This window comes from Dicentrarchus labrax, unplaced genomic scaffold, assembly GCF_905237075.1.
Source record: "Dicentrarchus labrax unplaced genomic scaffold, dlabrax2021, whole genome shotgun sequence".
In the NCBI taxonomy this organism is placed as follows: domain Eukaryota; kingdom Metazoa; phylum Chordata; class Actinopteri; family Moronidae; genus Dicentrarchus; species Dicentrarchus labrax.
In genome coordinates this window covers 14,650,380-14,673,952 of record NW_026136703.1, presented here as the reverse complement: position 1 = coordinate 14,673,952, position 23,573 = coordinate 14,650,380, and the positions used below count along the sequence as shown (strand labels likewise).

At 38.4% G+C, this 23,573-nt stretch overlaps 2 protein-coding genes, 9 non-coding genes and 1 pseudogene across 11 annotated transcripts; all 12 read right to left on the bottom strand.

Annotated features, from left to right (window-relative positions):
• Window positions 1-15,355: 15,355 nt before the first annotated feature.
• LOC127357495 (60S ribosomal protein L13a) lies at window positions 15,356-17,035 on the bottom strand. The gene is made up of 4 exons (XM_051389730.1): window positions 16,915-17,035; window positions 16,255-16,340; window positions 15,998-16,057; window positions 15,356-15,613 (listed from the first exon to the last, which is right to left on the bottom strand). The coding sequence occupies exons 1-4, from the start codon at window positions 16,985-16,987 to the stop codon at window positions 15,404-15,406; spliced, it is 429 nt and encodes a 142-aa protein (XP_051245690.1). The 5' UTR covers window positions 16,988-17,035; the 3' UTR covers window positions 15,356-15,403.
• LOC127361673 (small nucleolar RNA SNORD50) lies at window positions 15,799-15,874 on the bottom strand. Its single transcript, XR_007884340.1, has one exon. It is a non-coding gene; the product is annotated as a small nucleolar RNA SNORD50 (small nucleolar RNA).
• On the bottom strand, window positions 16,448-16,518 carry LOC127361671 (small nucleolar RNA SNORD50). Its single transcript, XR_007884338.1, has one exon. It is a non-coding gene; the product is annotated as a small nucleolar RNA SNORD50 (small nucleolar RNA).
• Window positions 17,036-17,101: 66 nt separating the features above from the next.
• Window positions 17,102-17,182, bottom strand: LOC127361667 (small nucleolar RNA Z195/SNORD33/SNORD32 family). Its single transcript, XR_007884334.1, has one exon. It is a non-coding gene; the product is annotated as a small nucleolar RNA Z195/SNORD33/SNORD32 family (small nucleolar RNA).
• A 185-nt stretch (window positions 17,183-17,367) lies between these two features.
• Window positions 17,368-17,449, bottom strand: LOC127361665 (small nucleolar RNA Z195/SNORD33/SNORD32 family). Its single transcript, XR_007884332.1, has one exon. It is a non-coding gene; the product is annotated as a small nucleolar RNA Z195/SNORD33/SNORD32 family (small nucleolar RNA).
• A 1,872-nt stretch (window positions 17,450-19,321) lies between these two features.
• LOC127357517 (ATPase inhibitor B, mitochondrial-like) lies at window positions 19,322-20,132 on the bottom strand (annotated as a pseudogene).
• Window positions 20,121-22,465, bottom strand: LOC127357486 (60S ribosomal protein L13a-like). The gene is made up of 6 exons (XM_051389720.1): window positions 22,324-22,465; window positions 21,989-22,054; window positions 21,676-21,777; window positions 21,011-21,096; window positions 20,767-20,826; window positions 20,121-20,374 (listed from the first exon to the last, which is right to left on the bottom strand). Exons 3-6 carry the CDS (start codon window positions 21,746-21,748, stop codon window positions 20,165-20,167), a joined length of 429 nt encoding a protein of 142 aa, XP_051245680.1. The 5' UTR covers window positions 21,749-21,777; window positions 21,989-22,054; window positions 22,324-22,465; the 3' UTR covers window positions 20,121-20,164.
• LOC127361672 (small nucleolar RNA SNORD50) lies at window positions 20,568-20,643 on the bottom strand. The gene has a single exon (XR_007884339.1). It is a non-coding gene; the product is annotated as a small nucleolar RNA SNORD50 (small nucleolar RNA).
• LOC127361668 (small nucleolar RNA SNORD34) lies at window positions 20,890-20,965 on the bottom strand. Its single transcript, XR_007884335.1, has one exon. It is a non-coding gene; the product is annotated as a small nucleolar RNA SNORD34 (small nucleolar RNA).
• LOC127361669 (small nucleolar RNA SNORD50) lies at window positions 21,206-21,276 on the bottom strand. The gene has a single exon (XR_007884336.1). It is a non-coding gene; the product is annotated as a small nucleolar RNA SNORD50 (small nucleolar RNA).
• Window positions 21,863-21,944, bottom strand: LOC127361666 (small nucleolar RNA Z195/SNORD33/SNORD32 family). Its single transcript, XR_007884333.1, has one exon. It is a non-coding gene; the product is annotated as a small nucleolar RNA Z195/SNORD33/SNORD32 family (small nucleolar RNA).
• On the bottom strand, window positions 22,130-22,211 carry LOC127361664 (small nucleolar RNA Z195/SNORD33/SNORD32 family). Its single transcript, XR_007884331.1, has one exon. It is a non-coding gene; the product is annotated as a small nucleolar RNA Z195/SNORD33/SNORD32 family (small nucleolar RNA).
• Window positions 22,466-23,573: the final 1,108 nt, after the last annotated feature.

The window sequence follows — 23,573 nt, the reverse complement described above, 5'->3', positions numbered from 1 at the left end:
TGGCAGGCAGAACAGGGCCCAGGCTCAGGGCGAGATGGTCTTAGGTGAAACAGGGAAAAAGCAAGTTAGCAACAGGTAATTCACAAGAGTGCAAGTTCAGGTTGGCTGGCGTGTTCTCATACAAGCTGATTCAACGATCCAGCGGGGACTGGAAGGTCGGCCTGGCTTATAAAGGTGAGTCGAGTTGGATGAGGAACAGGTGTGCTGAGTGGTGTGATGAGCCACAGGTGTGAAGGCAGGAGCTCCAGAGACCACGCCCACCAGTGGCTTCCAGAACATGTGGGAGAGAGCAAAACACAGAGACGGACGCCAAACCAAAACACACCAAGCACACAGCAGGCACACCAAAAGGGAGAAAAAGAACACAAAAACTACATTCACACACATACCATGAAGGAGGCCAGGGTCACGGCTGATGGGCTGTGACAGAAAATGAGAATGCATTTTAGGTGTGAAAACACAAACAGCATACATTTGTCCACTAAAAGGTTCAGCTCATTAACAGATAAATGGTCAAGAATTTAGCATTGTGATAATGGAACAGGAGAGTTTTGTTTTTCACTTCACAGTCACTTTACAAGATCCTGAGGACAAACCACACAGCAAAATAACGGCATGGTCCATTTTAATTGTGTTTCATAATACAGATGTTTCAAGCAAAAACATGGTCAGCAGATGCTTCTTTGACCATTATCATTACAACCTGCAAGCTGGATAGAGAAACCCTTTTCACTTTGTTTTTTGTTGAAATGAACTTCACTAACCTCAACTCAAATGAAATTCTTTAACTATTTTTGCCAAACAAGAAGACGACGAACCAATGCGCTCTCACCATTCACAGTGAAAGGGGTTACCTGAGGTCATAGCAATAACTCAAGGTTTTCCTAACAACTTTTAATTTCAACAATATTTCTTCTAAAGCCTCTAAAACTTTCAATAGAACACAAGCATTAATATTGTGGTTGCGTTAAAAGAGGAGATTCTTGTTGACATCGGAAGCTGACTTTCTTGAGAAATATTCTTTGTTTTATTAGTATTTGTTCAGTTCAGTTAAATTCAATCTGGAACTCTTTCAATAACTGTCAATATGGACATGATCTTCTTCTTCTTCTCTACTTCTATTCTGCAAAGATGGTGCAGCTTTTTTCAGTTTTGAGCTTCAGTGGTTTCACTGTTGCGCTAAACTTCCTTTGACCTTTCTGAGGTTCATGGAACCCTGAGAGTAAAAAAAACTACCACTTAACTAAAGTAAATGAAAACATCTTTGACAATTTAGCAACACATTTGAAGTATAATGAAACTCCCTACAAACAAAGACAACACAAACCAAATGCATAAACGTGCCAGAACATTACAAGTTACAGAAGTTTTCCTTCAGTGTTTTTTAAAAATGAGCTTATTTCAGTTTAATTGTCTGATTGCATGATTGGTGCAAATATTTGCTATATACCAGTATTCGCCTAATAATCAACTGTCCATTTAGCTGTTTCAGTTCTGTATTTGCAGCACATTTCTTCTATTTGTCTTCATGTTGCAAAAAATATGCGTTGTCAGCATTCTTATTATTGTTATTGACCTGGTTCTATCTATCCACATGTGTTGAGATCTCAGGGTATAGGTTCTGGATATGAACATGCGCTGGTTATTTAGAGCAGACTGAAAATGAAAACAAATGAATAGAGTATATAGTATGCCACAGGACGATTAGGAAAAATGCAGAGGTGACTTGTGTGTAAAATATTTACATTAAATGCACGTACATTGCACCATATTGTCTGGAAAAACCTGGATCAGCACAGACAGAGTCCAGAGAACATCCTATTTCTCACAAACTCCACTGAACATTTTCTCTTAATGATAAAAGTGAATTTCAGTGAATTTCCCTGTATTTCAACTCAGAGAAAAGGCAAATACCGTGAAACAGTTTCATATGGGGAGGTAATTGGCTTCCTTAATAATTCACTCAATTTTTCTCACTAAAGTAGACCCAATTACTTTAGGATGTGTTTGCCTCTTGCTCACACTCTGTATGTGTATCCTCATGGTAAGAGAAAGGACAATGTTGCTGCTCTGTAAATATAGAATACTAGGTTTTTAATGAGGTTAGAAGCAACCAGTAAAACAATCTACATCCCCATCAAAGAATAATGGAGAAAAGAAAATAATAAAATTTAAAAAAAACTCTGAATCAACACTTGGTCAAAGCAGCGTCTGCTGCACCACAGAGATGTGCCATGGCCTAATATAAAAACTTACAGAAAGTTTCAAAATTACCATATAAAGTTTAAAAGTCCAGTGTGACTTAGTGGCATCTTGTAGTGTAATGGAAGATCCATTGCTTCAACCCCCCTAAGGGGGGAAAAACCCCCCCCCAAAAGGTTTTTTTTTTTTTTTTTTTTTTTGGGTTTTTGTAAAAAAGGGGGTTTTATATGGGGGTCTCCCTGGAAGCCCCCCCCCTGTGTTTATAAAAAAAAATCCTTTTTCGAAGGTAACAAAACATAACAATTCTTATTTTCAGGTGATTATACATTAAAGAAAACAACCAATTAATAATTGCCAATAGTCCTCCAAATGTTACAGGAGCTAAGTTTAAAATGTATTTCGTCTCCAGATATCGCTTAGCTGCACTCACTGCCCGCACATGAGTACAGTGGTTTGGAATTTTGCTCCCTTTCTGCAGATGTAATCCTCACCAAAGTAGACCAATAAATTATTCATTTTTTCAAATAAAGCAACAAATGATCATTCAAAAACCGAAGCTTCCAATTTACATGGCAATCCATCCAAAACTGTAGAACTAGCCCAAAAAAAAAAAAAGGAAAAACCATCAGACAACACTGTCATCCCTAAGGCCACGCCAATGTTCTGTAACATCATCATCATCATCTTGCTACTGAATTTATAGCCTACCCCTTTGTAATAAGAAACTCTTTGTTGTAAGTTGTAACAATTATATAGTTATAGTATAATTTATAGTTAATTAATCAATACCTAATGTTTTATAGGTCAGTAATACAACATAATAAGCACTTTTGTGTTGAAAATTATACATTTTTTTTTTTTTATTTTTTTTACCACCACTAATTAACTTAATTGAGTATTAGAAAATGAAAAACTCATCTGTATTTATTGATAGATTACAAACAAGTATAACTGCATCATTACTAAATAGAGGATAAACTAAAAATAAATATAAATTAAAAATAAATTGGGAAACCCAAATGTTGTTTTCATTAATTTAAAGTATGATGAGAGAATAATTTATTAAAGGACAGCCTGCAGTGCTTTTTGTGTGAACCCACCTATAGTATAAACACACGGAAAGCATTTCAGTAGTGGATCTTCCTCAGTTCAATGTAAATGCCCACACTCTCCTTGCTCTAACTGTAAATGAAGTTGTACAGCGAACACAGAAATTACACCCCAGCGTCAAACGGTACAAGGCTATACCATATATATAACTTTTCTCTCAAGGTTTAATCACTAAAAAGAAGTAAAAGTGAGGAAAACAACATTATAAAAGAAGAATAAAACCAAAAGAGGATCAAAGCAACAACAAGAACTGAACTGAGGGAAAGTGTAGTAGGTCTTGAAGGCCGTTGAGAGATGATCCCTGTACTTATTGGAGAATTGATTAATGGAGCTACTATGGCGAGAACATAGAAGAAGCAGAGGGTCCCCTGTGACTGTACTGCAGTGTACACTGGCAATAGAGACACTTCTTATTTGCTCATACAATCATCAATTATTGTTAAGGAGAGGTTTAAATATGACCGAGGACAACTCCATACACCATGTTACAGGAGAGAAAATCAATACAGAATGTTACTCAGTGTGTTTCATTACTACTTATCATGATTTACGAATTTACGATTCTGGGAGCACACCCTCTTTCTGCCTTATCTGATATCATGTCCTTACTTGTTATAAATGAAAAATATACTGGAAAATGTACTTTCAAACTATTTTTTCCAGCTTGCTTGTGTGGGAGTACTTGCAAGGATACACCATTGCTCTCAAATACACCAGCTTGAAAGCCCCATTAGAGATGTTCATCACTGTGTGGGTTTCTGTGTGCAAACGTCACGTAAGATTCCCTGACAAGCTTTATCCACTGAACAGAAATAAAACCCAGCAGCTTGAAATCGGTTAAAATTTCCTTGTTAAACTGAAAAGGCCCAGCGAAAAGCTCTTGCTGCTTTATTTCCTTTGTTAATGAAATGTGCTTCTTCTCCTCCGGTGCATCAGCATGTAATCTAATTAAAACCCCATACAGGTTTGGAATACAGATACATTTCACTGTCATTTTTTAAAAACTTAAAGTCACAGGGCACATGGGCAAAACTACAGCTCACAGAAATAAAACTACAAACACAGGTATGGGTTAAGGTTTAAATGAATGAATTAAACCTCAATCACTTCATCATCCTTAGAAAGGTAAACAAAGCCTTTTACTTTGATATTGCTCTGCTAGCTACCCACACTAGCTAATGGTCAAGTGCAGTTTTATATTTGTATGATGGGCGGGCTTAGCTTTCACCCCAAGTCCCCTTTCATTGGATACATTTATGCATTGAAAAGTATTTTTATACCTGACAGGAAGATTAAATCATTTTTTACACATTTAGCATGCAAGAGATAAATGAACAATAGCTTGTATGTAATCATGTGATTCTGATGAGGGCAGGAAGTGAAAAGCAGAATGGAGAAGATGGAGGACAGTCCATGCTGTGTTAGTTTAAACGACATTATGAGAGAAAATCTGAAAATCACAACATCTGTAGATTGTTATGTTATGAAGAGGAGCAACTTTTCAACTGAATTGAAATACTTATGGTACCGTTTCAGAAGGGGGGCTGGAGTTGTTTTATGTCTCTTTTCAATGCCACAAGACTTCTTTGATAAAAACAGTAATTTTACCTTACAGAACATGAGAGATACTGGTCTACTGCTGCCCCGCTCCATCAGTTATTTGTATGTGTTATTGTGTGATTTGATGATCCAAAATAACATTTAATGGTTAAAACACCATAGTCAGTCTAATGGTTCTGAAGAAAGCATAGATGGATATAACTTCCCTGTTTGAAAGGGCTGTCTGACAGCAAGGGAACATGGTAAAGATATTCTAAATATAGTGTACAATTAAACTGATATAGATTTTTTTTTTAAACAGGCTTTGTCTACAGAAGTACTCAAGCCATTTTTTTCAATTTCCTGTATTTTTCACCAACAACAAACAACAACTTTTGGGACTTGATAAAAGCCTTGTGGTTTATGATAGTGCTTCCAGTGTAGAATATGACTTCCTGCCCTCCATCTGCAGTTCGTGTCGCAGGAACACAGTGATGTGACGACACATGCAGACAAGGTTATTAAAACAAGGACACAGGATTAACTTGGAAAATGCATTTTTTATTTCACACTTTCTTTAAATAATCCGTCTTCTTGTTACATTTCTGTCTGCAATGTTTAATCGTCTGGGTCCCAAAATATGCTATTCAAAATGTATAGTATACATACAGTGTATTCATCATCAATACCTGCACTGTTAGCAAATAACGTAGCAACAATCTGCTGCTAGAATCCATCGCACACTTGGGATGTTATGCAAATGACATGCTTCAAATGGTGTTAAGCTTTATAGGGACTGAGATTCTTTCAACTCCAGGTTTCAAAAGAAGTTTCACGTTTAATACACAGACGATATATAGACTGATCAACACAGAAACCTCTGAGGCTGCTCATCTCAACCAGTGGACACAGATATGAGCGGCTTGAACAGAAAACAGATGGCTGGAAGTTATGAAGAAGATCATTATATTTTCTGTGGCTTATTATGACCTCAGTGCATTGAAAGAGCTGGCGCAGGGATTGTCTACACTCCAGCATGCTCTAGCACTGGTGTATAACCAGCACACTCTGGGGGATTCTTGCATTGACAGATTTCTTTAGAGCGATTCCAAATCTTGCTCATATAGCATTTTATTCCCAGGTGTGTGCATGTATGTTGAGTAGCTGGGGAGTAGGAGGGGATCAATGCAGATTTTGCTCGTTGTTTATCCTGCAAATCTCTCAAGACTGTTCATATGTGGTCCACATACAGCACATATGGCCTGAAAGTACTGTATGCGCAGGAATTTTACTTGTGTTTCTGGCTTTCCTTTAACTTGTCCACACATGAGTTAATCTGAACAGTGGTGGTTTTTGAGTTAGTGAGGATATATAGGATTTAAATTTGTCCTGACAATCAACAGCCTTGCCTGAATATCACTTCACACACAAAACAGCCTCTGCGGCAACAGTAAAATAATTTATAATTTTACAGTTCACATTTCAGGGTTTAGATTGATTCATTAGAGTAATTTGTTCTGGATGAGCTCCATCAGTCAGAGTGGTTTGTGCGTGTATGTGTGTATGCTCTGACGTGGATGCCTGCATCTGAAGCCTTAATGGCTTACGTGCTGTGCTGCTGAGAGGTCTACTGTGCAGTAGGACAGACACATACCTAAGTACTTGTTCAAATGCCAGTTTTAAAGCCCCGTTCATGCTGATAGAGACTTAAAAAGGCAGCATGAAAGCCTTCCAGATGCCTCTGGCAAAAGCATTAACTCCATGTGAAATGCTTTTGTTTCACATTGCTTCGAAGTAAATGCATTCTCATTTGAAGACCAAACATTTAAGGTGCTGTTTTACAGCATATACTAGGATATTTATTTGAGGAAACCCAATGGATGTGTCAGTTCTATTAGATGTAATATTGCATGTATTGCCTCTGTGATTGTAGTTATAGTACCCAGCCAAGAATCAATATGCAGGAATTGTTCATTGTTCAATATGATACCAATACTGAAAATAGCTTCTGTCTATCAATTCTGATAATCCCGCACACTAACTGCTCTTTACCCTCCTGTGCAAAATCAGCTTGCATAATCAGTGAAGCTGCAGAGCAACTCGTAAGCACAAAAAGAAAAGAAAATAAATCAATGATGCCAAATGATGAGGGAAGAATGCAGAAACAATTTAGACCTCTTTCTCTTTTTTGCTTTTAACGGTACTGCTGAGCTGACAAAGGCATTCCTCTCGTTTATATTCCTCTCATTAATGATCCTGTCTTGCCTCTCCTCTCTTCTTCTGTCCTCGCCGCACTTCACCATCCAGAAATAGAGCTATATTGCTGAGAGTTTTGTCTTTGTTCTTGCCACTGTATGCGACTCGATATGGTCTGATATGATCACATGTTCGCTGAAGCTTTTGGTCACTCAGCAGCCTTTTCTGTTCTTCCTTCTAAAGCAGATTTATTTCCCCTTTCTTTGCCACATATTTAAATAATATTGATTTGCATTTATTTCTGTTGCAGCCATTTATTTGTAAAAATATTAAAGCTTCCCTTTGAGTCTGATATGTAGGTGATATATATTCTGTTCTGGGTTATAACACCCATTGACTATGAATATAAGGGCTAGATCTATTCAAGTATCCATTAGTCATCATGTTTCCCAAAGGTCAAATCTCTCAAAAAAGAGACCTCATAGTCATGTAATGACTTCATATATTCAGTTCTTATTATTTTAATTTTAACTTTAATTCAACTAAGTAAATTAAAAATTAAATATTTATCTGTTTTATTCCAGGATGTTTACAAAAATGAAAGTTAGCTGAAAGTAAAAACCTAACCCTAAAAAGCTGACATTTAGAAAATACCTCCACTTAACAGAGACAGTTAAAAATATTTGTGAAGTAATGTGTACAAAAGCTACAATCCACAAGACAGTTACACAATTTCAGTATCAGAAAGCCACATGTGTCAGCAGCAAAATATCTGTAATTTTTACAATAACAGGTAATAAAAATAATACATTTGTACAGCACAAGGTACAATTTAAGCTGCTAAATTGCCTTAAAAAGGGTTTATTTAATGGTGAAAAGAAGAGTGGGTTCAAGCTCACTGATAAACACAAATAATCAGTCACTAAATAAATAGCACTGAATTGAATTAATGTCTCAACAAAAACAATCACAAAGCTGCTATTTATTGGAGTGAGGTGCACAGTGGCACTACCTGGAGTAAGCGGCATAAACCCTAGAGCCCTGAGCAAAGGAAAAGGAAATATTGTGTAATAAGTTATATTTCCACATTTTCCACAGTCATGTGTTTACATTCAAAGGAAGTCAAAGGATGCTTTCAAGATGTTGGAGGAAGCAATCTCATGGGAAAAAATATATGAGGCTATTTTGCAGGACAAGTGCAGTCGGACTGTTATGTAAACACTGTTTCTATCATGATGTTCTGCCCAAGCTTATACACAACCGTGTGTGTGACTGTTTCAATGACTGAATGATAGCAGCATTCACTAAATATATGGTTAAATAGTTCAAGCAAATTGTAAGCAATATATGAAGACATATGGCCCCAACAGTGCCAGCTTGGACTGGTTGGTATTTGCACTCAGACTTGTCTTACCAAATATTCTAGTAACTCTCAACCGAGTCCAGCAAGATATCAATTTTTCCTTCAAAACAAAACCACAGATGAAGCATGCTTGTCCAGTATGTTTAAAGTATAGGTTAAATTCAAAATCCATCTAGAATGGCCTAAAATGGTTACTCAGCACCTTCTAGACCTTAAGTAGCTAAGGGCAAATACTCAAATCTAAGGTTGTTCCATTATAACATCCTAAAGAAATCCTTTTCCACAACTCATTTTATTTAAAGTCATCCTTAGATGAAAACTGAAGGGCAACCTTGTAGCCCAATGGATTTCATGCAACTGGGCACAGATATTGAATTCAGCATTTGTTACTGATCAGTTGTTACAAATGCTTACAACTGGTACACTGCCACAAGACTATGGCATTGGTAGAGGGAGATGCTAATTGTGTTGTCCTACACATAGTGTAATTAGGGATTTGTTTTCTTCAGCCTTTCCCATGAGACATTTGTGCATGTCTGTTTTAGTGGGTCAACCATCAGCTACTGACGGGTTTTATAGGACACTTTGGTATGTACGCACATTGGCTGTCACAGAGAAGAGGAATGCAACCTTTCACCAACTCATGACTTCTATGTTATGCGCTATATGTCTTGTGTGTGTGCTTGTGTTGCATCAGAGGTGCTTAATCACAATGAAGTCAATAAAGGTTTCTGTGATTGGTTGTTCTGTCTTCTCGGATCTCAATTTCTGAATCCAATTTCCGACTCTCCACGCCCAATAGCAATCTCCCACTGCCGCAGTCTCTGTTGTCTGAATTTTACAGCTGCTCTTGTCTGTAAATGGATATAATGACTTCAGCATGACTGAATGAATTGAGTTACACTACTGTCACTCTAAATCATTTCAATTACACACAGAGGTCAGTGAATATAAACAAGGCATACGTGTGTGCCCTCCTCCATCTCATGTTTATAAAAATGCATCACCATGCTGCCCACTCGGTGCATATATATGTAAAAAAGGTTTTTTGAAAGGTGCCTATGACCTGACATCAATGGCTTTGTGTGGGTTGAAAAATGTGTTTGTGCATATTGCACTGATAAGCAACCTAGGTCTTCACATACTTCTGTGTACATATATTCATATATTCATATATTCATTATACTCTCTGACTGTCCCTTCATTTACCTGTCGTTTCCTTTAAGTCTGTGGACCAACAATGGGGGGAAATTGGATTTAGAGCTGAAAATTCTACTTACAGCAATAAAAAGCAAGCAGACTGAGAAACCAAACTAAGTCACATGTTCTGTCTGTCTGTCTGTATGTCAATCTCCTCTGCTCCGTTTCACTATGGAGAGTGTCACACAGGTGGCTGGTGCCACCAGAATAGGTGAAAAGCGATTTACAAGTACTCCACAGCCGCCTCTCAGTGAGTGAGTACACTGGTTACTTGTCTATGGCATTTTGTAGTAGCCTACAGCACAAATATAGGTATGCACCCTGACTGTGCACCCTAATATCCACCTGGTGGGTGGTTTTTGACTGACTGTGGGAAGCTGATCTGGGCCAAAAACACCAGGGCTTCATTTTTTTGTCACAGCCCAGTCCTGGCGACATCACAACAAGGAAATATAATAGACACTTTAGTCATCTGCATGTCTTGTTTTTGCCTGTAAGATGATTCTTCATCAGTTTAGATAGAGGATTGTGGCTGAGTGACCCATTAGAACAATTCTGTCTCTTTCTGTGTGGGGAAGCAGAACCGGGTATTCACTGTACATCAATAGCAGGAATGCATTTTTATAGATTTTCAGAAAACAATTCTGAGGAGAGGAAGGAAAACTATAAATCTGAGTATAGCAAGCAGTCTATCTGTGGACAAATAATATGACTTACATTAAATTCTTGTAGCAGTTTTTGCCTGCACTTTGATTCTCTGTCAGGTCTTTTTTTTCAGATTTTTCTCTTTGGTATTATATGTTTGACCGAACTCCAACTCTATTGTTTTCTCTCGCTCTTTATCTTTTTTCTTTTACTTTCTCAGATCCAGCCTTTGAGACGTACAATAAATTTGTTTCCATTCAAGGATGACATCTGCAGAGACTGTCAAAACTTGAACTGTTCAAAGAGGGCGTCCACTCTTCTGTGATGTCTGTGTAGACCAACACACCAAAATTTAGGAACTTTTCATCAGGATTAAATTAGATATGTTATTCAAACTGTACACTCTGATCTGCTCCTCTTTGCTAATCAGATTTTAAAGCTATCTTTGGTTCATTAATGACTCAACAGCATAAGCTTGAGTCAGTAGAAATGAGACATTACTGAAACATCAAATAAAAGCTTAAAAACTAATCAGCTCATGCTGGCATATAGGAAAGCCTTTTTATCATTCTCATTACTCACACGCTGTGTGTAATGAATGCACGCTGTGGTAAGACATCGGATTGACTGTGGTATAATCTTTCAGGTGTGTCACTCGGTGCAAGACCAGTCTAATCAAGGTTAGTGTGGTTACTATAAAAAGAAGTTAGACATCACAGTCAAACTCGACCAGAGGGCTGGGAGAACTGGGAAAACTGCTAGCAGTCTAACATTTTTGGTGTTTGTTTTGTTGTGCACTTACTTGATCAAACTAGTGGTTACAAAAAAAGTCTGTCAGTATCAATGTCTGTGATGGTAGGCACTAAAAATGGTTCATAATATCACTTCAGGTCCAATGAACATACAGGCAGTTACCAACTTGGGGCAGACGTTGTTTGGTACCATCTGTGATCTGAGCACTCTTTGTTGTGATTCAAATGACTGAGTAATGAGGAGCTGTCGTTACAAAGGTACCCATTGGCCCCAACCAGGGTTAAATATTTGGGGTGAGGGGGCAAGAAATCCTAATGTTGTGAGGAGACCCTCTGTTTTAAAATCATTTCAAATTATTCACTCCACCAATGCAGCCAATACAACAGTTAGTTTAGGCAAAGCTCTCACCTGAGCACTACGGCCGTACAGGAGGAATTCACATAGAGACAGAACACTAGAATTTATTACACTATGGCAATTTTACCACCACATTTTTCCCTGCTTTGAATGATCATTTGAATAACACCCCAATCGTTTACTTTGCGGGGGTATAAACCCCGATGCGGCCCCTATAGATGGTGCCAGTGTTCTTACCTCTTATTGTAGGTGTTTTGGCAGCAAAACTGAACCCATCAAAGAAAGACCGCAAATGCTAGCTAAACACCTTTTTATGGGTAAAACACTGTGTGGGTGCTGCTAGTGACTCAGCAGGGGTTTAAATGAATGAAATCTGCTGGAATCAGTGCTAATCTTCAGAAGCTAGTCTATCTAGCTTCCACTCTCATGAATGAGTAAATCAAAGACTGCACAGTCTGTATAATATCTAATACTGAATGCTGTAAAAAGACAGATGTCTTAAATTTCTGACAGTACATGCTGTAATGGGAAAAGGAAAAAAAACGGTCAATGTTCGTAGGCAACACAGAGTTATGACATGCCCCAGACAGTCAGTGGGACACCACAGAAGTTGGCACGCCGGCTCTCAATGCCCATCCAGAGGCCTGAAGCGTAGATCTCGTTCCTATTATAATATCTTTTTTCCTTTTGAGAAATGGATGAAAATATGCACAGTAGCTGCACCATCATTATAGTTTCACAAAAAGTGAAGAGAATTTAAATTTCAGTTTGACTTTAAATCTCATCCATTTACAAGACTCTGCGTTATGGCTCCCACACAGATGAGCACTCCCATTCTGAAACCGAACATCAAACATCAGTCAGCCGCAGGAGGCAGAAGAGGAGGAGGAGGATGACTATAATTGTTGGTGCCCATAATAGGCTGGGCCTGCAGGAGCAGTTTCAGACAATCATGGTCTTTTCAATCGGTCTCAGATGGTATGATTAGAGAGCGATCTACTGCAGGCAGCATCATCCAAAAATCTCATTTTGAGAGCCGTCACAGTGATTTCTCCGTCTGTTTGCTGGAGACACAACGTCCCTCCTTAACGCAGGTAGACAGGCGTCAGATTGGCCTCCTGCCTGATCCTTGGTGGGCCTGCTTGTAGGGAGGGCATGTGTGTTTATAGCATATATATATATATATATATATATATATATATATAGGAGACACAGAGAGAAAGTGAAAGTATGCCAGCTTGCCAGCTTTTGGTAATACTGGAAATCCTCCATACACCACCACGTTTCGCCTCCATTGGAGTCACTCACATTAGAAAATGCCATATGACACAAACACAATGCCCGCATACACGCAACTAATCTCTTTAAGATATCGCAAGATGCTTGGAGGGAGCGCTGAGGCAGACTCGTGGAGATGTTTTTGTTGAATGTTACCCTTCAGCATTCGTCTCAGTATCAGAATCCAAGTTCAGCGAATAGACAGGAGCCACGTGGTCGGTCTGAAGCAGGCATTTTTTGGTATTTATATATTTAAAAAATCTTCTTCACTCATGTTCTATTATGCTTAAATGAGATTAAAAGGAAAGAGTGAAAAGGGGAAGAGAGGAGGAGAACTCAGAATACAGATTATCAAAGAATTCAGAGCTAATTGGGACAACATACTGTGAGAAGGGTTTGTAAGATTTAGCAGATATGCAGATTAAGTCAATAATCAAATGATTTTAAGTGGGATTTAACGAAAAGAAACAGATTAAGTTCTTTGAATTATATTTTGTTTAATAATTTAGCAGCACAAAGCAACAATAAACCCTTAAAATTAAGTAGTACTTGCGACCCTTTGCAATAGGTTGCACAACAGAGTTTCCTCTCTAAACTTCTCAAATTGTTTAATTTGAATAATTGTTAGAGATCAGAATTTCATGATAACATGCTCATAATGACAAAGGTAAAATGCTGATGTTTAGCACATATCATGTCCACCCTGTTCACCATCTTAGTTTAATGAGTTACCAGGCTAACATCTGCTAATTAGCAATAAAAAAAAGTACAGCTAAGGCGCTAACAGGTATTAAACACATTTGGCCTGATGATGGTAAAATTGGCGACCAAAATTGTGGACTGACCGATAAACCAATATTGCCATTGGCAGGTCTAAAACAACAAAAATGAGAAAAAGGTCACCACTTTTTCCCGCTTTTTTGCTTATATCTGGTGAAACACTGAATTATTTGACATCCTTCAAATAAAACAAGGTGAGAAAGAAGAATCTCTTCATATACTGACCGGTGTACTTAAATTATTTAAACATCTGTTTAGTGAATGCTGTCATGTACAGGGGAAATTGCAGGTGTTATTTAAGTGGATCCATACAGAACAACCAATGCTCGGTATCGTTCCTCAGAGGCTTTGACAAGAGCAGTTTATTTTGTCTCACCCACCAAATGACAAAAGTAAGACTCCTTTTCTAGGCTGAGTTTAAAAAGAGGGAATGACTTGGTCTGCAATAACCTCAGTCTGTCCTATTTTAAGCAGAGGAGGTACAGAAAACTGGACAAAAGGGCACTGAGGGGCCATCCACTCTTTCCCAGGAGAGACTCAACTGTCTCACACTAAAGTGCAGCTAAATTGCTGTGATTATTTTGAGTTGTGAATAAATTGTTCTTCGAAATAACGTGTACAGAGATTACTTACTAATTAAAATTAGCTCAAATCAACTGCATTTTCTGGAGGGTAATCCTTTTAAACCATATTATTGTACATGTAATCAGACACTTGAGAAACTTACACAGTTTACTTCAACAGGATTGGTTTGTATTATTTTACTGGTATTCCATTAACTTCAACTTGAATCTTTGAACATTAATTATGTGGGACTGTCCAGAATAATTCTCAGGACTTTTTCTTGTAAGTACACACTTTTTGATAAGGGTAAATCAGCAGAAAGGAAGTACTCCTCAGTGCTTCTTGTATTATTATTATATTTTCTTGTTTTCTTTAGTTATCAAACACTCAATACAGTTTTTTTTCCTACTATACTGAAGTATAACACTGCTCTCTGCTGGTAGAAAGGTTCAACTGCAGTAGGAACTATAATTTCAGGTCAACACTACACCTGATTTTACTAAAGTTACCCAGCAAATAATTAGATTCATGAATACCACAATGGTGTCATTATAATCTTATAACATGTCTCGTCATCTGTGATCAGTCAAATAAAACAAAAACTGCAGCAACTGTTAAATGACTACAGTAGGAGACAGTTACAAACATCTCCCATAATCCTTTTCTCATTTCTGTACAGCTGCCTGCAGCAGATGGTGAAACAGATGTGAAATATTAAGAGAAAAGGATGAAAAGAGCTTGTAGCCTTTAGAATTCAACATAATGTGTATAATAGTTTCATTTCTTATGAACATGTATTACATTAATTCATGTCTGAGACAATTATGTGCTTTATACTCATTTTCTCTGTCCCCACCTCACATGACGTAACGTTTCAGTCAGTCATTCTTCCATGGGAGAACTGCCTCTGGCTCATACAATATAAACCATTTTCAGTTTGCCAGGAGAGCAGAAATAAGATTCCACTCAGCAGTTTCACATTTGGACTACACCCACAGTTGTATGCAGTTTTTCCAATTACATGCAAGACAATATAGAAAAAGTAGTGACCAAAATGCTGCAGGGTTTTAAGAGAAAAGCCATGTCTGTGATATATGTGGTTGTCATAAATGTTGCACTAATACTGAATAACTCCATCAGGAGATGTGTTGTTTCTTAAATGTAAGTTCAGTCTGCAACCAAATTTTCAAAACCAGGCCAAGGTCGTGTATGAATTTCAGCTGCTTATATTGAAGTGCCTCTACTCCTTATGTTAGGATCCGATTCATAGATTCAACATAACTACCAGCATTACATACCAATGAAAATAATTCACTTTATTTAAAACATAAGTGCTGTTTTCAGTCATGAGGAATGAAAAAGTCGATACACTTTCTATAAACATTTATTTATCTTTATTAGCCAGAGGTAACCAGCTTAGACAAGGACTCCATATTGTTTCAGAACGTCTGTGTATTTTGCAATCTTGGCCTCAACGTTCTTTTCTGCCAGCTTGGTCAGCTTGTTCACTGTCTTTTTCTTGACGTAGCGGAGCTTGGCCTTCTCTTTTCTCTTCTCCTCCAGGGTGGCTGTGATTGCCTGGTACTTCCAGCCGACCTCATGTGCCAGACGCCCGAGGAGGGCGAACTGAGAGGGAGAGAAAAATCAAAGTCAGCATGTGTATCACTGGCATACTGAACCTAAAAATTAGGTCTAAAATTTAGAGCAGTTTTCACACAAAAGACCTTATTTTTAATGTCTAATATTGCCTTTAAAACATAAAAAAACTTGTGTTTAAAGCTTCAACTTGAGGCACAACTTGTCCCCGACTCAACTCAGCAATCAGATCCGAAAAGTTTGTCTCATCAATAAATGATCAGTTTCGGGATAAAGAGCTCATCACTGTCAAGTAAGAACGGTTGTGGCAGGTAAATTGAAGCATTTGTATTTGATGTCTGAACATTTTACAGCCAAGAAAGCTCTGCAATCAATATCACTGCGACCCTCAAATCTCAAATATTTAAGTCTCACCTTGCGAGTGGGCTTCAGACGCACAATCTTGAGAGCAGCTGGAACAACCATGCGCTTCCTCTGTGGAACAAAAGCCAAAATCAGACAAAGAAGAAAAGGGCACATCTAAACATTCATAGGATAGCATGTCTCAGATATTTTTTGTTTTCAAAGCAATTCAAACAAGGTAGGTACGATAAAAAGTGACATCACAGACAGCAGAGTTAAGCCACACGTAAGGGCCAAACAGAATATGGATGTTAGTTGAGATTCATCACCTTGTCATAAGGTGGGGGGATACCGTCGAACACCTTCAGCCTCTCCAGAGCAGCCTGGCCTCTCTTGGTTTTGTGGGGAAGCATGCCTGGATAGCAGAGAGAATACATGCAAGTTTAATACATTTCCAAATAACTAAAATTGGAGCTGCATCAAAGGCTTTTTTTGTCCAAGCACAAGTTGTACTCCTTACTCAACTCAGCAATCAGATCCGTTAAGTTTGTCTCATCAAAAGATCAGTTTCGGGATAGTGTTCATCACTGTCAAGCAAGGATAACTTGTGCCGGGTCAAACAAACTTTAAAATCACCTTCTAAACTTCAATAAAACCTGCTTGAGACTCACAGTACTCATTACAATCTGATATTTAATCTTTGCTAAATTCTTGATTCATAATTTAAGGACCCCTAACTTGATCAATATCACTGCCACATTTATGCAAACCACTTTGTTACTGAAGAAATAAACACTGCATGTCTCAGTGAAGTTCAATTCTGAAACACTTTGATTGCAATCTACCAATTTCTCAATCTCATTTGAATTAGATATCCATTTCTATCACAGTAAATGTGTCCATTGTCCTACAGATATTCTGGATACATTAAAAAAATTTCATGTTTTGATGAAGAAGTTTCCATTTCTGGTGTAGTGCCACATTCTCACCCCTGACAGTCCTCCAGAAGATCCTGCTAGGAGCTCTGAAGTGGTAAGGTCCACGAGAGGGGTTGGTGTTCATCCTCTTGCGCAGGAAAGCCAGGTACTTCACTGTAGAGGCACATTATAGACATTTGAACTGAGTTACAAATACTTAAACTAACCACAGGCAACCATTACTTCAGTATATAATGCTTATGTCTCAGATGGTAGTGCATGTAAGTGTTATCATGGTCATTGAAACTCGAACAATAAAAAGTAAAACATCATTGACAACAAGCATTTTAATCAAACAATTTAACAGACGTATACTTTACTTACGCTTGTTGCGATAGAAGTTGCCGGAGATGTTGATGCCTTCGCATCTCACCACCACCACTTTGTGTCCTACAAGAAAAACCAAATGGAGTTTAGTGTTTGAGCACCCAAATAAAATCCAGTTGTGTTAATGGTCATTTACATCCCGTCTCAGATGGTAGTGCATGTGAGTTATATCATGGTCGTTAAACTCAAACAAGGCAGATAGTTGATCATCATCGACAGACTGAAGCAACAATGGCTTCTCAATGGGCTGTTCAGTATGTGAATACATAGTTCATGTGACTGTAACACAAACAATATCTACATATTACTCCTCAAAATGTAAAATATAACTTACCCAGCAGAACCTGTTTAGCCACCAGGGCAGCAAGGCGGCCCAGTAGATGGCCCCTGCCATCAAGCAGCAGAACCTGCAGGTTGAGAAAGAAATTAATATTTCTATTTCAACTTTGAACTAAAAAAATAAAAGTGGCGTTAACGTTACTATGCAAGTTAATAGGAAAGCTAACTAAAATCAGACGGGCGTTTCACATTTCAGTCAATAACTGACTATTGCTAACCACGTTTCATATAGACTATAATCACTACAAACCTGAAATAGAAATGATTGCACATTTAAAAGCAATCACTACAACAGAGAAACACATTGACTGCTCCATGAGCCTTGTAGAAACTGGCACATGGACGCTGATAACTTGCCGATCAAGACACAGCGTTAGCTTAGCATTAACGTCAACGCATATTGACACATAACCTGTAATTTAGACTTCGATTAACGTCGTTCACCACAATAATATAATACTAGTGTAAAAAAGCACAATTATCTATTAAATTATACATCTGCGCTTTACCCAGTTTTACACAATCTTGACACAAGTCAAAGCTAGCAGGCTAACAGCATTGACTGTTAGGGAAGCTGCCATGATGAAGGCATGTCCACTCACTTACGGCTAGCGGTCTCAAACAAAAGCTCTAAAATTAAGCCTTTAAATGATCGCCTAATAAAACAACATTTACACCTAGTTGTCCTATAGTTTTCGCCCGCAGTTTAACTGCAAAACACGACATCTAACTACCACTAAAAAGCCAAAAGAAGAGATTATGAGTCCGCAGCAGTTACCCACCTTATTGAACCGGTCCGCCATGATGTGCGAAAAGAAAGACACACGGGGTTGCTCGTGGTAAAAGGCAGGGGCAGACGGAAGTGACGAGTTATATTTCTTTTTCGTGGGAAGTTTGTAGATTTGTAGAAATGTTACACCGCCGCCCTTGTTTGGAGGGAGAAGTGTCGTCCACTGATGATTGACGTTATAGGTTGTACCTGATTTCTGTTTAAGTTGATGCTCTTTTTGAATCGCAGTTGGAAATATATATTTACGACTCTACAGATTTAATCCTGGTCCTTTAATAAAAACACAGTCTCCTGCTTGTGCTGATCTCAAGAGTGTAACTTACATGTCAAACGCAATGCACCATCATGTGGTATAATGATTTTAATCACTTCTTTTAAGATTCTTATGGGGCTTATGGTGAACTGAACGTTTAATGTAATTCCCATGCTCATGTTGTTTTATGCATTAAGAGATAATGCACTTTGGAACTGTAATTTTCAGTCTGTGTGCTTCAATGTGAGATTACCAATCAGGGGAAGTGACTGTCTACCCCAGGGCTCCAGAGCCTCAGTGGCCTCATATTCATTGAATCTAATTTGCTTTATGGTCATTTGATTAACTGGAAATGTGTTTGGGGATGTGCATGACTAAAGCAGAATATTAACTGAAATGATGAGGGCCTTTAAGTCACGTTCACAAACTGCATTTAAACCCATGGCTGTGTGTCAAAATGTACATGGTGTGTATTCCTAAATATTCTCAATGTCAGTGATTATATTTGGGGTTTTGTTTTGTTTAGTTTACAATAATTCATGTCACTTTAATGAACAAGTACCTTCTCAGGTAATATTTTCATCTTTTCATATTAAAAATATAAGGGCTGCAAATAATGATTATTCACTTTATAAGTTAATATGTCAGTTGTTCTTATGATGTACCAATTGTTTATAAAATGAGAAAAATTACATAAGAGATGCTAACAATGCTATGAACAGCAAATTTATTTATACATCACACAAGAAAATGTTGATTTTGCCATATATTGAAGTTTTTCCACTTTGGCCTTTTGCCTGCAACATACAGCACACTGATCTACTACAAAAAAGGGGAAAGGGTTGAAAAAGTTGCACAACTTGTGTCACAGCATGCCAGGGAAACAGTCATTTTATGGACGGGTTTTAATAACTTTCAAGCATTTACAGAACAATCACCCACACATTCATGACTGACCCGTTGATACAGTGCATGCAGAAATCTAAGTTATGAGTAAAGCTGTCTGGTTGGGTCTGTGAGAAAATTAGAACTTTTTCTTTTTACGAAGGTTTGACTCAGTCGTCGTGCTTTAGCTTTCTGATCTTTCCCTTGTGGCGGTCAATCTCGCGCTGCATACGCTCAATCTCCTTTTTGTGGTGGTCAATTTCCTCCTGATGGTGCTGCCTCAGAGCAGCGAGCTGCTCCTGCTCCTTACGCCTTATGTGCAGGTAGACAGATAAGGTGGTGGGTGATAGCAGAGGAGAGAATGGATGAACAGGGAGAAAAGACAGGGGAGGGACAAGGAGAAACAAACAGAAACAGATTAGAGAAGATCATAATTAAAGAAAAATATGGTGACTTATAAGTTCCATGATTAATAAAGAGACACGTACTTTAAGTACATCGCCTCCTCGGCGGCCTGCTTCTTCCCCATGGATCCACCTGCCTCTCTGACCCTCCGCCGCCATCACCACCTCTTCCCAGCTCACCCAGCTGAGGCAGGGCGGGTGAGCAGGTAAAATTGAAATGTTTAGTAAACATTTATTTATCTTTATTAGCCAGAGGTAACCAGCTTAGACAAGGACTCCATATTGTTTCAGAACGTCTGTGTATTTTGCAATCTTGGCCTCAAAGTTCTTTTCTGCCAGCTTGGTCAGCTTGTTCACTGTCTTTTTCTTGGCGTAGCGGAGCTTGGCCTTCTCTTTTCTCTTCTCCTCCAGGGTGGCTGTGATTGCCTGGTACTTCCAGCCGACCTCATGTGCCAGACGCCCGAGGAGGGCGAACTGAGAGGGAAAGAAAAATCAAAGTCAGCATGTGTATCACTGGCAAACTGAACCAGCAGCTAAAAATTAGGTCTAAAATTTAGAGCAGTTTTCACACAAAAGACCTTATTTTTAATGTCTAATATTGCCTTTAAAACATAAAAAAACTTTGATGTTTAAAGCTTCAACTTGAGACACAACTTGTCCCCGACTCAACTCAGCAATCAGATCCGAAAAGTTTGTCTCATCAATAAATGATCAGTTTCGGGATAAAGAGCTCATCACTGTCAAGTAAGAACGGTTGTGGCAGGTAAATTGAAGCATTTGTATTTGATGTCTGAACATTTTACAGCCAAGAAAGCTTTGCAATCAATATCACTGCGACCCTCAAATCTCAAATATTTAAGTCTCACCTTGCGAGTGGGCTTCAGACGCACAATCTTGAGAGCAGCTGGAACAACCATGCGCTTCCTCTGTGGAACAAAAGCCAAAATCAGACAAAGAAGAAAAGGGCACATCTAAACATTCATAGGATAGCATGTCTCAGATATTTTTTGTTTTCAAAGCAATTCAAACAAGGTAGGTACGATAATAAGTGACATCACAGACAGCAGAGTTAAGCCACACAGAATATGGATGTTAGTTGAGATTCATCACCTTGTCATAAGGTGGGGGGATACCGTCGAACACCTTCAGCCTCTCCAGAGCAGCCTGGCCTCTCTTGGTTTTGTGGGGAAGCATGCCTGGATAGCAGAGAGAATACACGCAAGTTTAATACATTTCCAAATAACTAAAATTGCAGCTGTATCAAAGGCTTTTTTTTGGTCCAAGCACAAGTCGTACTCCTTACTCAACTCAGCAATCAGATCCGTTAAGTTTGTCTCATCAAAAGATCAGTTTCGGGATAGTGTTCATCACTGTCAAGCAAGGATAACTTGTGCCGGGTCAAACAAACTTTAAAATCACCTTCTAAACTTCAATAAAACCTGCTTGAGACTCACAGTACTCATTATTACAATCTGATATTTAATCTTTGCTAAATTCTTGATTCATAATTTAAGGACCCCTAACTTGATCAATATCACTGCCACATTTATGCAAACCACTTTGTTACTGAAGAAATAAACACTGCATGTCTCAGTTAAGTTCAATTCTGAAACACTTTGATTGCAATCTACCAATTTCTCAATCTCATTTGAATTATATATCCATTTCTATCACAGTAAATGTGTCCATTGTCCTACAGATATTCTGGATGCATTAAAGAAATTTCATGTTTTGATGAAGAAGTTTCCATTTCTGGTGTAGTGCCACATTCTCACCCCTGACAGTCCTCCAGAAGATCCTGCTAGGAGCTCTGAAGTGGTAAGGTCCACGAGAGGGGTTGGTGTTCATCCTCTTGCGCAGGAAAGCCAGGTACTTCACTGTAGAGGCACATTGTAGACATTTGAACTGAGTTACAAATACTTAAACTAACCACAGGCAACCATTACTTCAGTATATAATGCTTATGTCTCAGATGGTAGTGCATGTAAGTGTTATCATGGTCATTGAAACTCGAACAATAAAAAGGTAAATCATCATTGACAACAAGCATTTTAATCAAACAATTTAACAGACGTATACTTTACTTACGCTTGTTGCGATAGAAGTTGCCGGAGATGTTGATGCCTTCGCATCTCACCACCACCACTTTGTGTCCTACAAGAAAAACCAAATGGAGTTTAGTGTTTGAGCACCCAAATAAAATCCAGTTGTGTTAATGGTCATTTACATCCCGTCTCAGATGGTAGTGCATGTGAGTTATATCATGGTCGTTAAACTCAAACAAGGCAGATAGTTGATCATCATCGACAGACTGAAGCAACAATGGCTTCTCAATGGGCTGTTCAGTATGTGAATACATAGTTCATGTGACTAACACAAATAATATCTACAGATTACTCCTCAAAATGTAAAATATAACTTACCCAGCAGAACCTGTTTAGCCACCAGGGCAGCAAGGCGGCCCAGTAGATGGCCCCTGCCATCAAGCAGCAGAACCTGCAGGTTGAGAAAGAAATTAATATTTCCATTTCAACTTTGAACCAAAAAAATAAAAGTGGCGTTAGCTTTCCTATTAACTTACATAGTAACGGTAACTAAAATCAGACGTGCGTTTCACATTTCAGTCAATAACTGACTATTGCTAACCACGTTTCATATAGACTATAATCACTACAAACCTGAAATAGAAATGATTGCACATTTAAAAGCAATCACTACAACAGAGAAACACATTGACTGCTCCATGATCCCGGTAATAACAGGCACATGGACGCTCGGCTCGTGGTTAAAGGCAGGGGCAGACGGAAGTGACGACTTTATATTTCTTTCTCGGGGGAAGTTTGTAGATTTGTAGAAATGTTACATCGCCGCCCTTGTGTGGAGGGAGAAGTGTCGTCCACTGATGATTCACGTTACAGGCTCGCTATGGGGAAAGCCTGATCCCTGCAGCCATTGCTGCCTTAAACAAAGGCGCCCTGTGTGTGTAAGCTGTCATGTATTATTTATTTGATTGTTTGTTTTTTTTTGTTCTGTATATTTGTTAATTGTGGATAGCGTGTTTCTTTGTTGAGTGTATGGTGTTGCCTGCAGGTGCAGTGATGTGAACATCAATTTCCCCCTTGGAGGACAATAAATTGAATTGATAGATTGATTGATTGATTGACTCTACAGATTTAAACCTGGCCCTTTAATAAAAACACAGTCTCCTGCTTGTGTACATGTCAAACTCGATGCAGCAGCCTGCATACTGATTTTAATCACTTTTCATTTTAAAGTGATTTTAACTAAGATTCTTATGGGGCTTATGGTGAATTGAACGTTTAATGTAATTCCCATGCTTATGTTGTTTTATGCATTAAGAGATAATGCACTTTGGAACTGTAATTTTCAGTCTGTGTGCTTCAATGTGAGATTACCAATCAGGGAAAGTGACTGTCTACCCCAGGGCTCCAGAGCCTCAGTGGCCTCATATTCATTGAATCTAATTTGCTTTATGGTCATTTGATTAACTGGAAATGTGTTTGGGGATGTGCATGACTAAAGCAGAATATTAACTGAAATGATGAGGGCCTTTAAGTCACGTTCACAAACTGCATTTAAACCCATGGCTGTGTGTCAAAATGTACATGGTGCGTATTCCTAAATATTCTCAATGTCAGTGATTATATTTGGG

Coding starts and splice junctions, on each gene's coding strand:
- LOC127357495 (XM_051389730.1), bottom strand. CDS start 16,987: ATGAACACCAACCCCTCTCGTGGACCTTACCACTTCAGAGCTCCTAGC. Junction 16,341..16,914: donor CTTCTGGAGGACTGTCAGGG/GTGAGAATGTGG, acceptor TCTGCTATCCAG/GCATGCTTCCCCACAAAACC. Junction 15,614..15,997: donor GTCTGAAGCCCACTCGCAAG/GTGAGACTTAAA, acceptor TCTCCCTCTCAG/TTCGCCCTCCTCGGGCGTCT.
- LOC127357486 (XM_051389720.1), bottom strand. CDS start 21,748: ATGAACACCAACCCCTCTCGTGGACCTTACCACTTCAGAGCTCCTAGC. Junction 21,097..21,675: donor CTTCTGGAGGACTGTCAGGG/GTGAGAATGTGG, acceptor TCTGCTATCCAG/GCATGCTTCCCCACAAAACC. Junction 20,827..21,010: donor TCCCCCCACCTTATGACAAG/GTGATGAATCTC, acceptor TTTGTTCCACAG/AGGAAGCGCATGGTTGTTCC.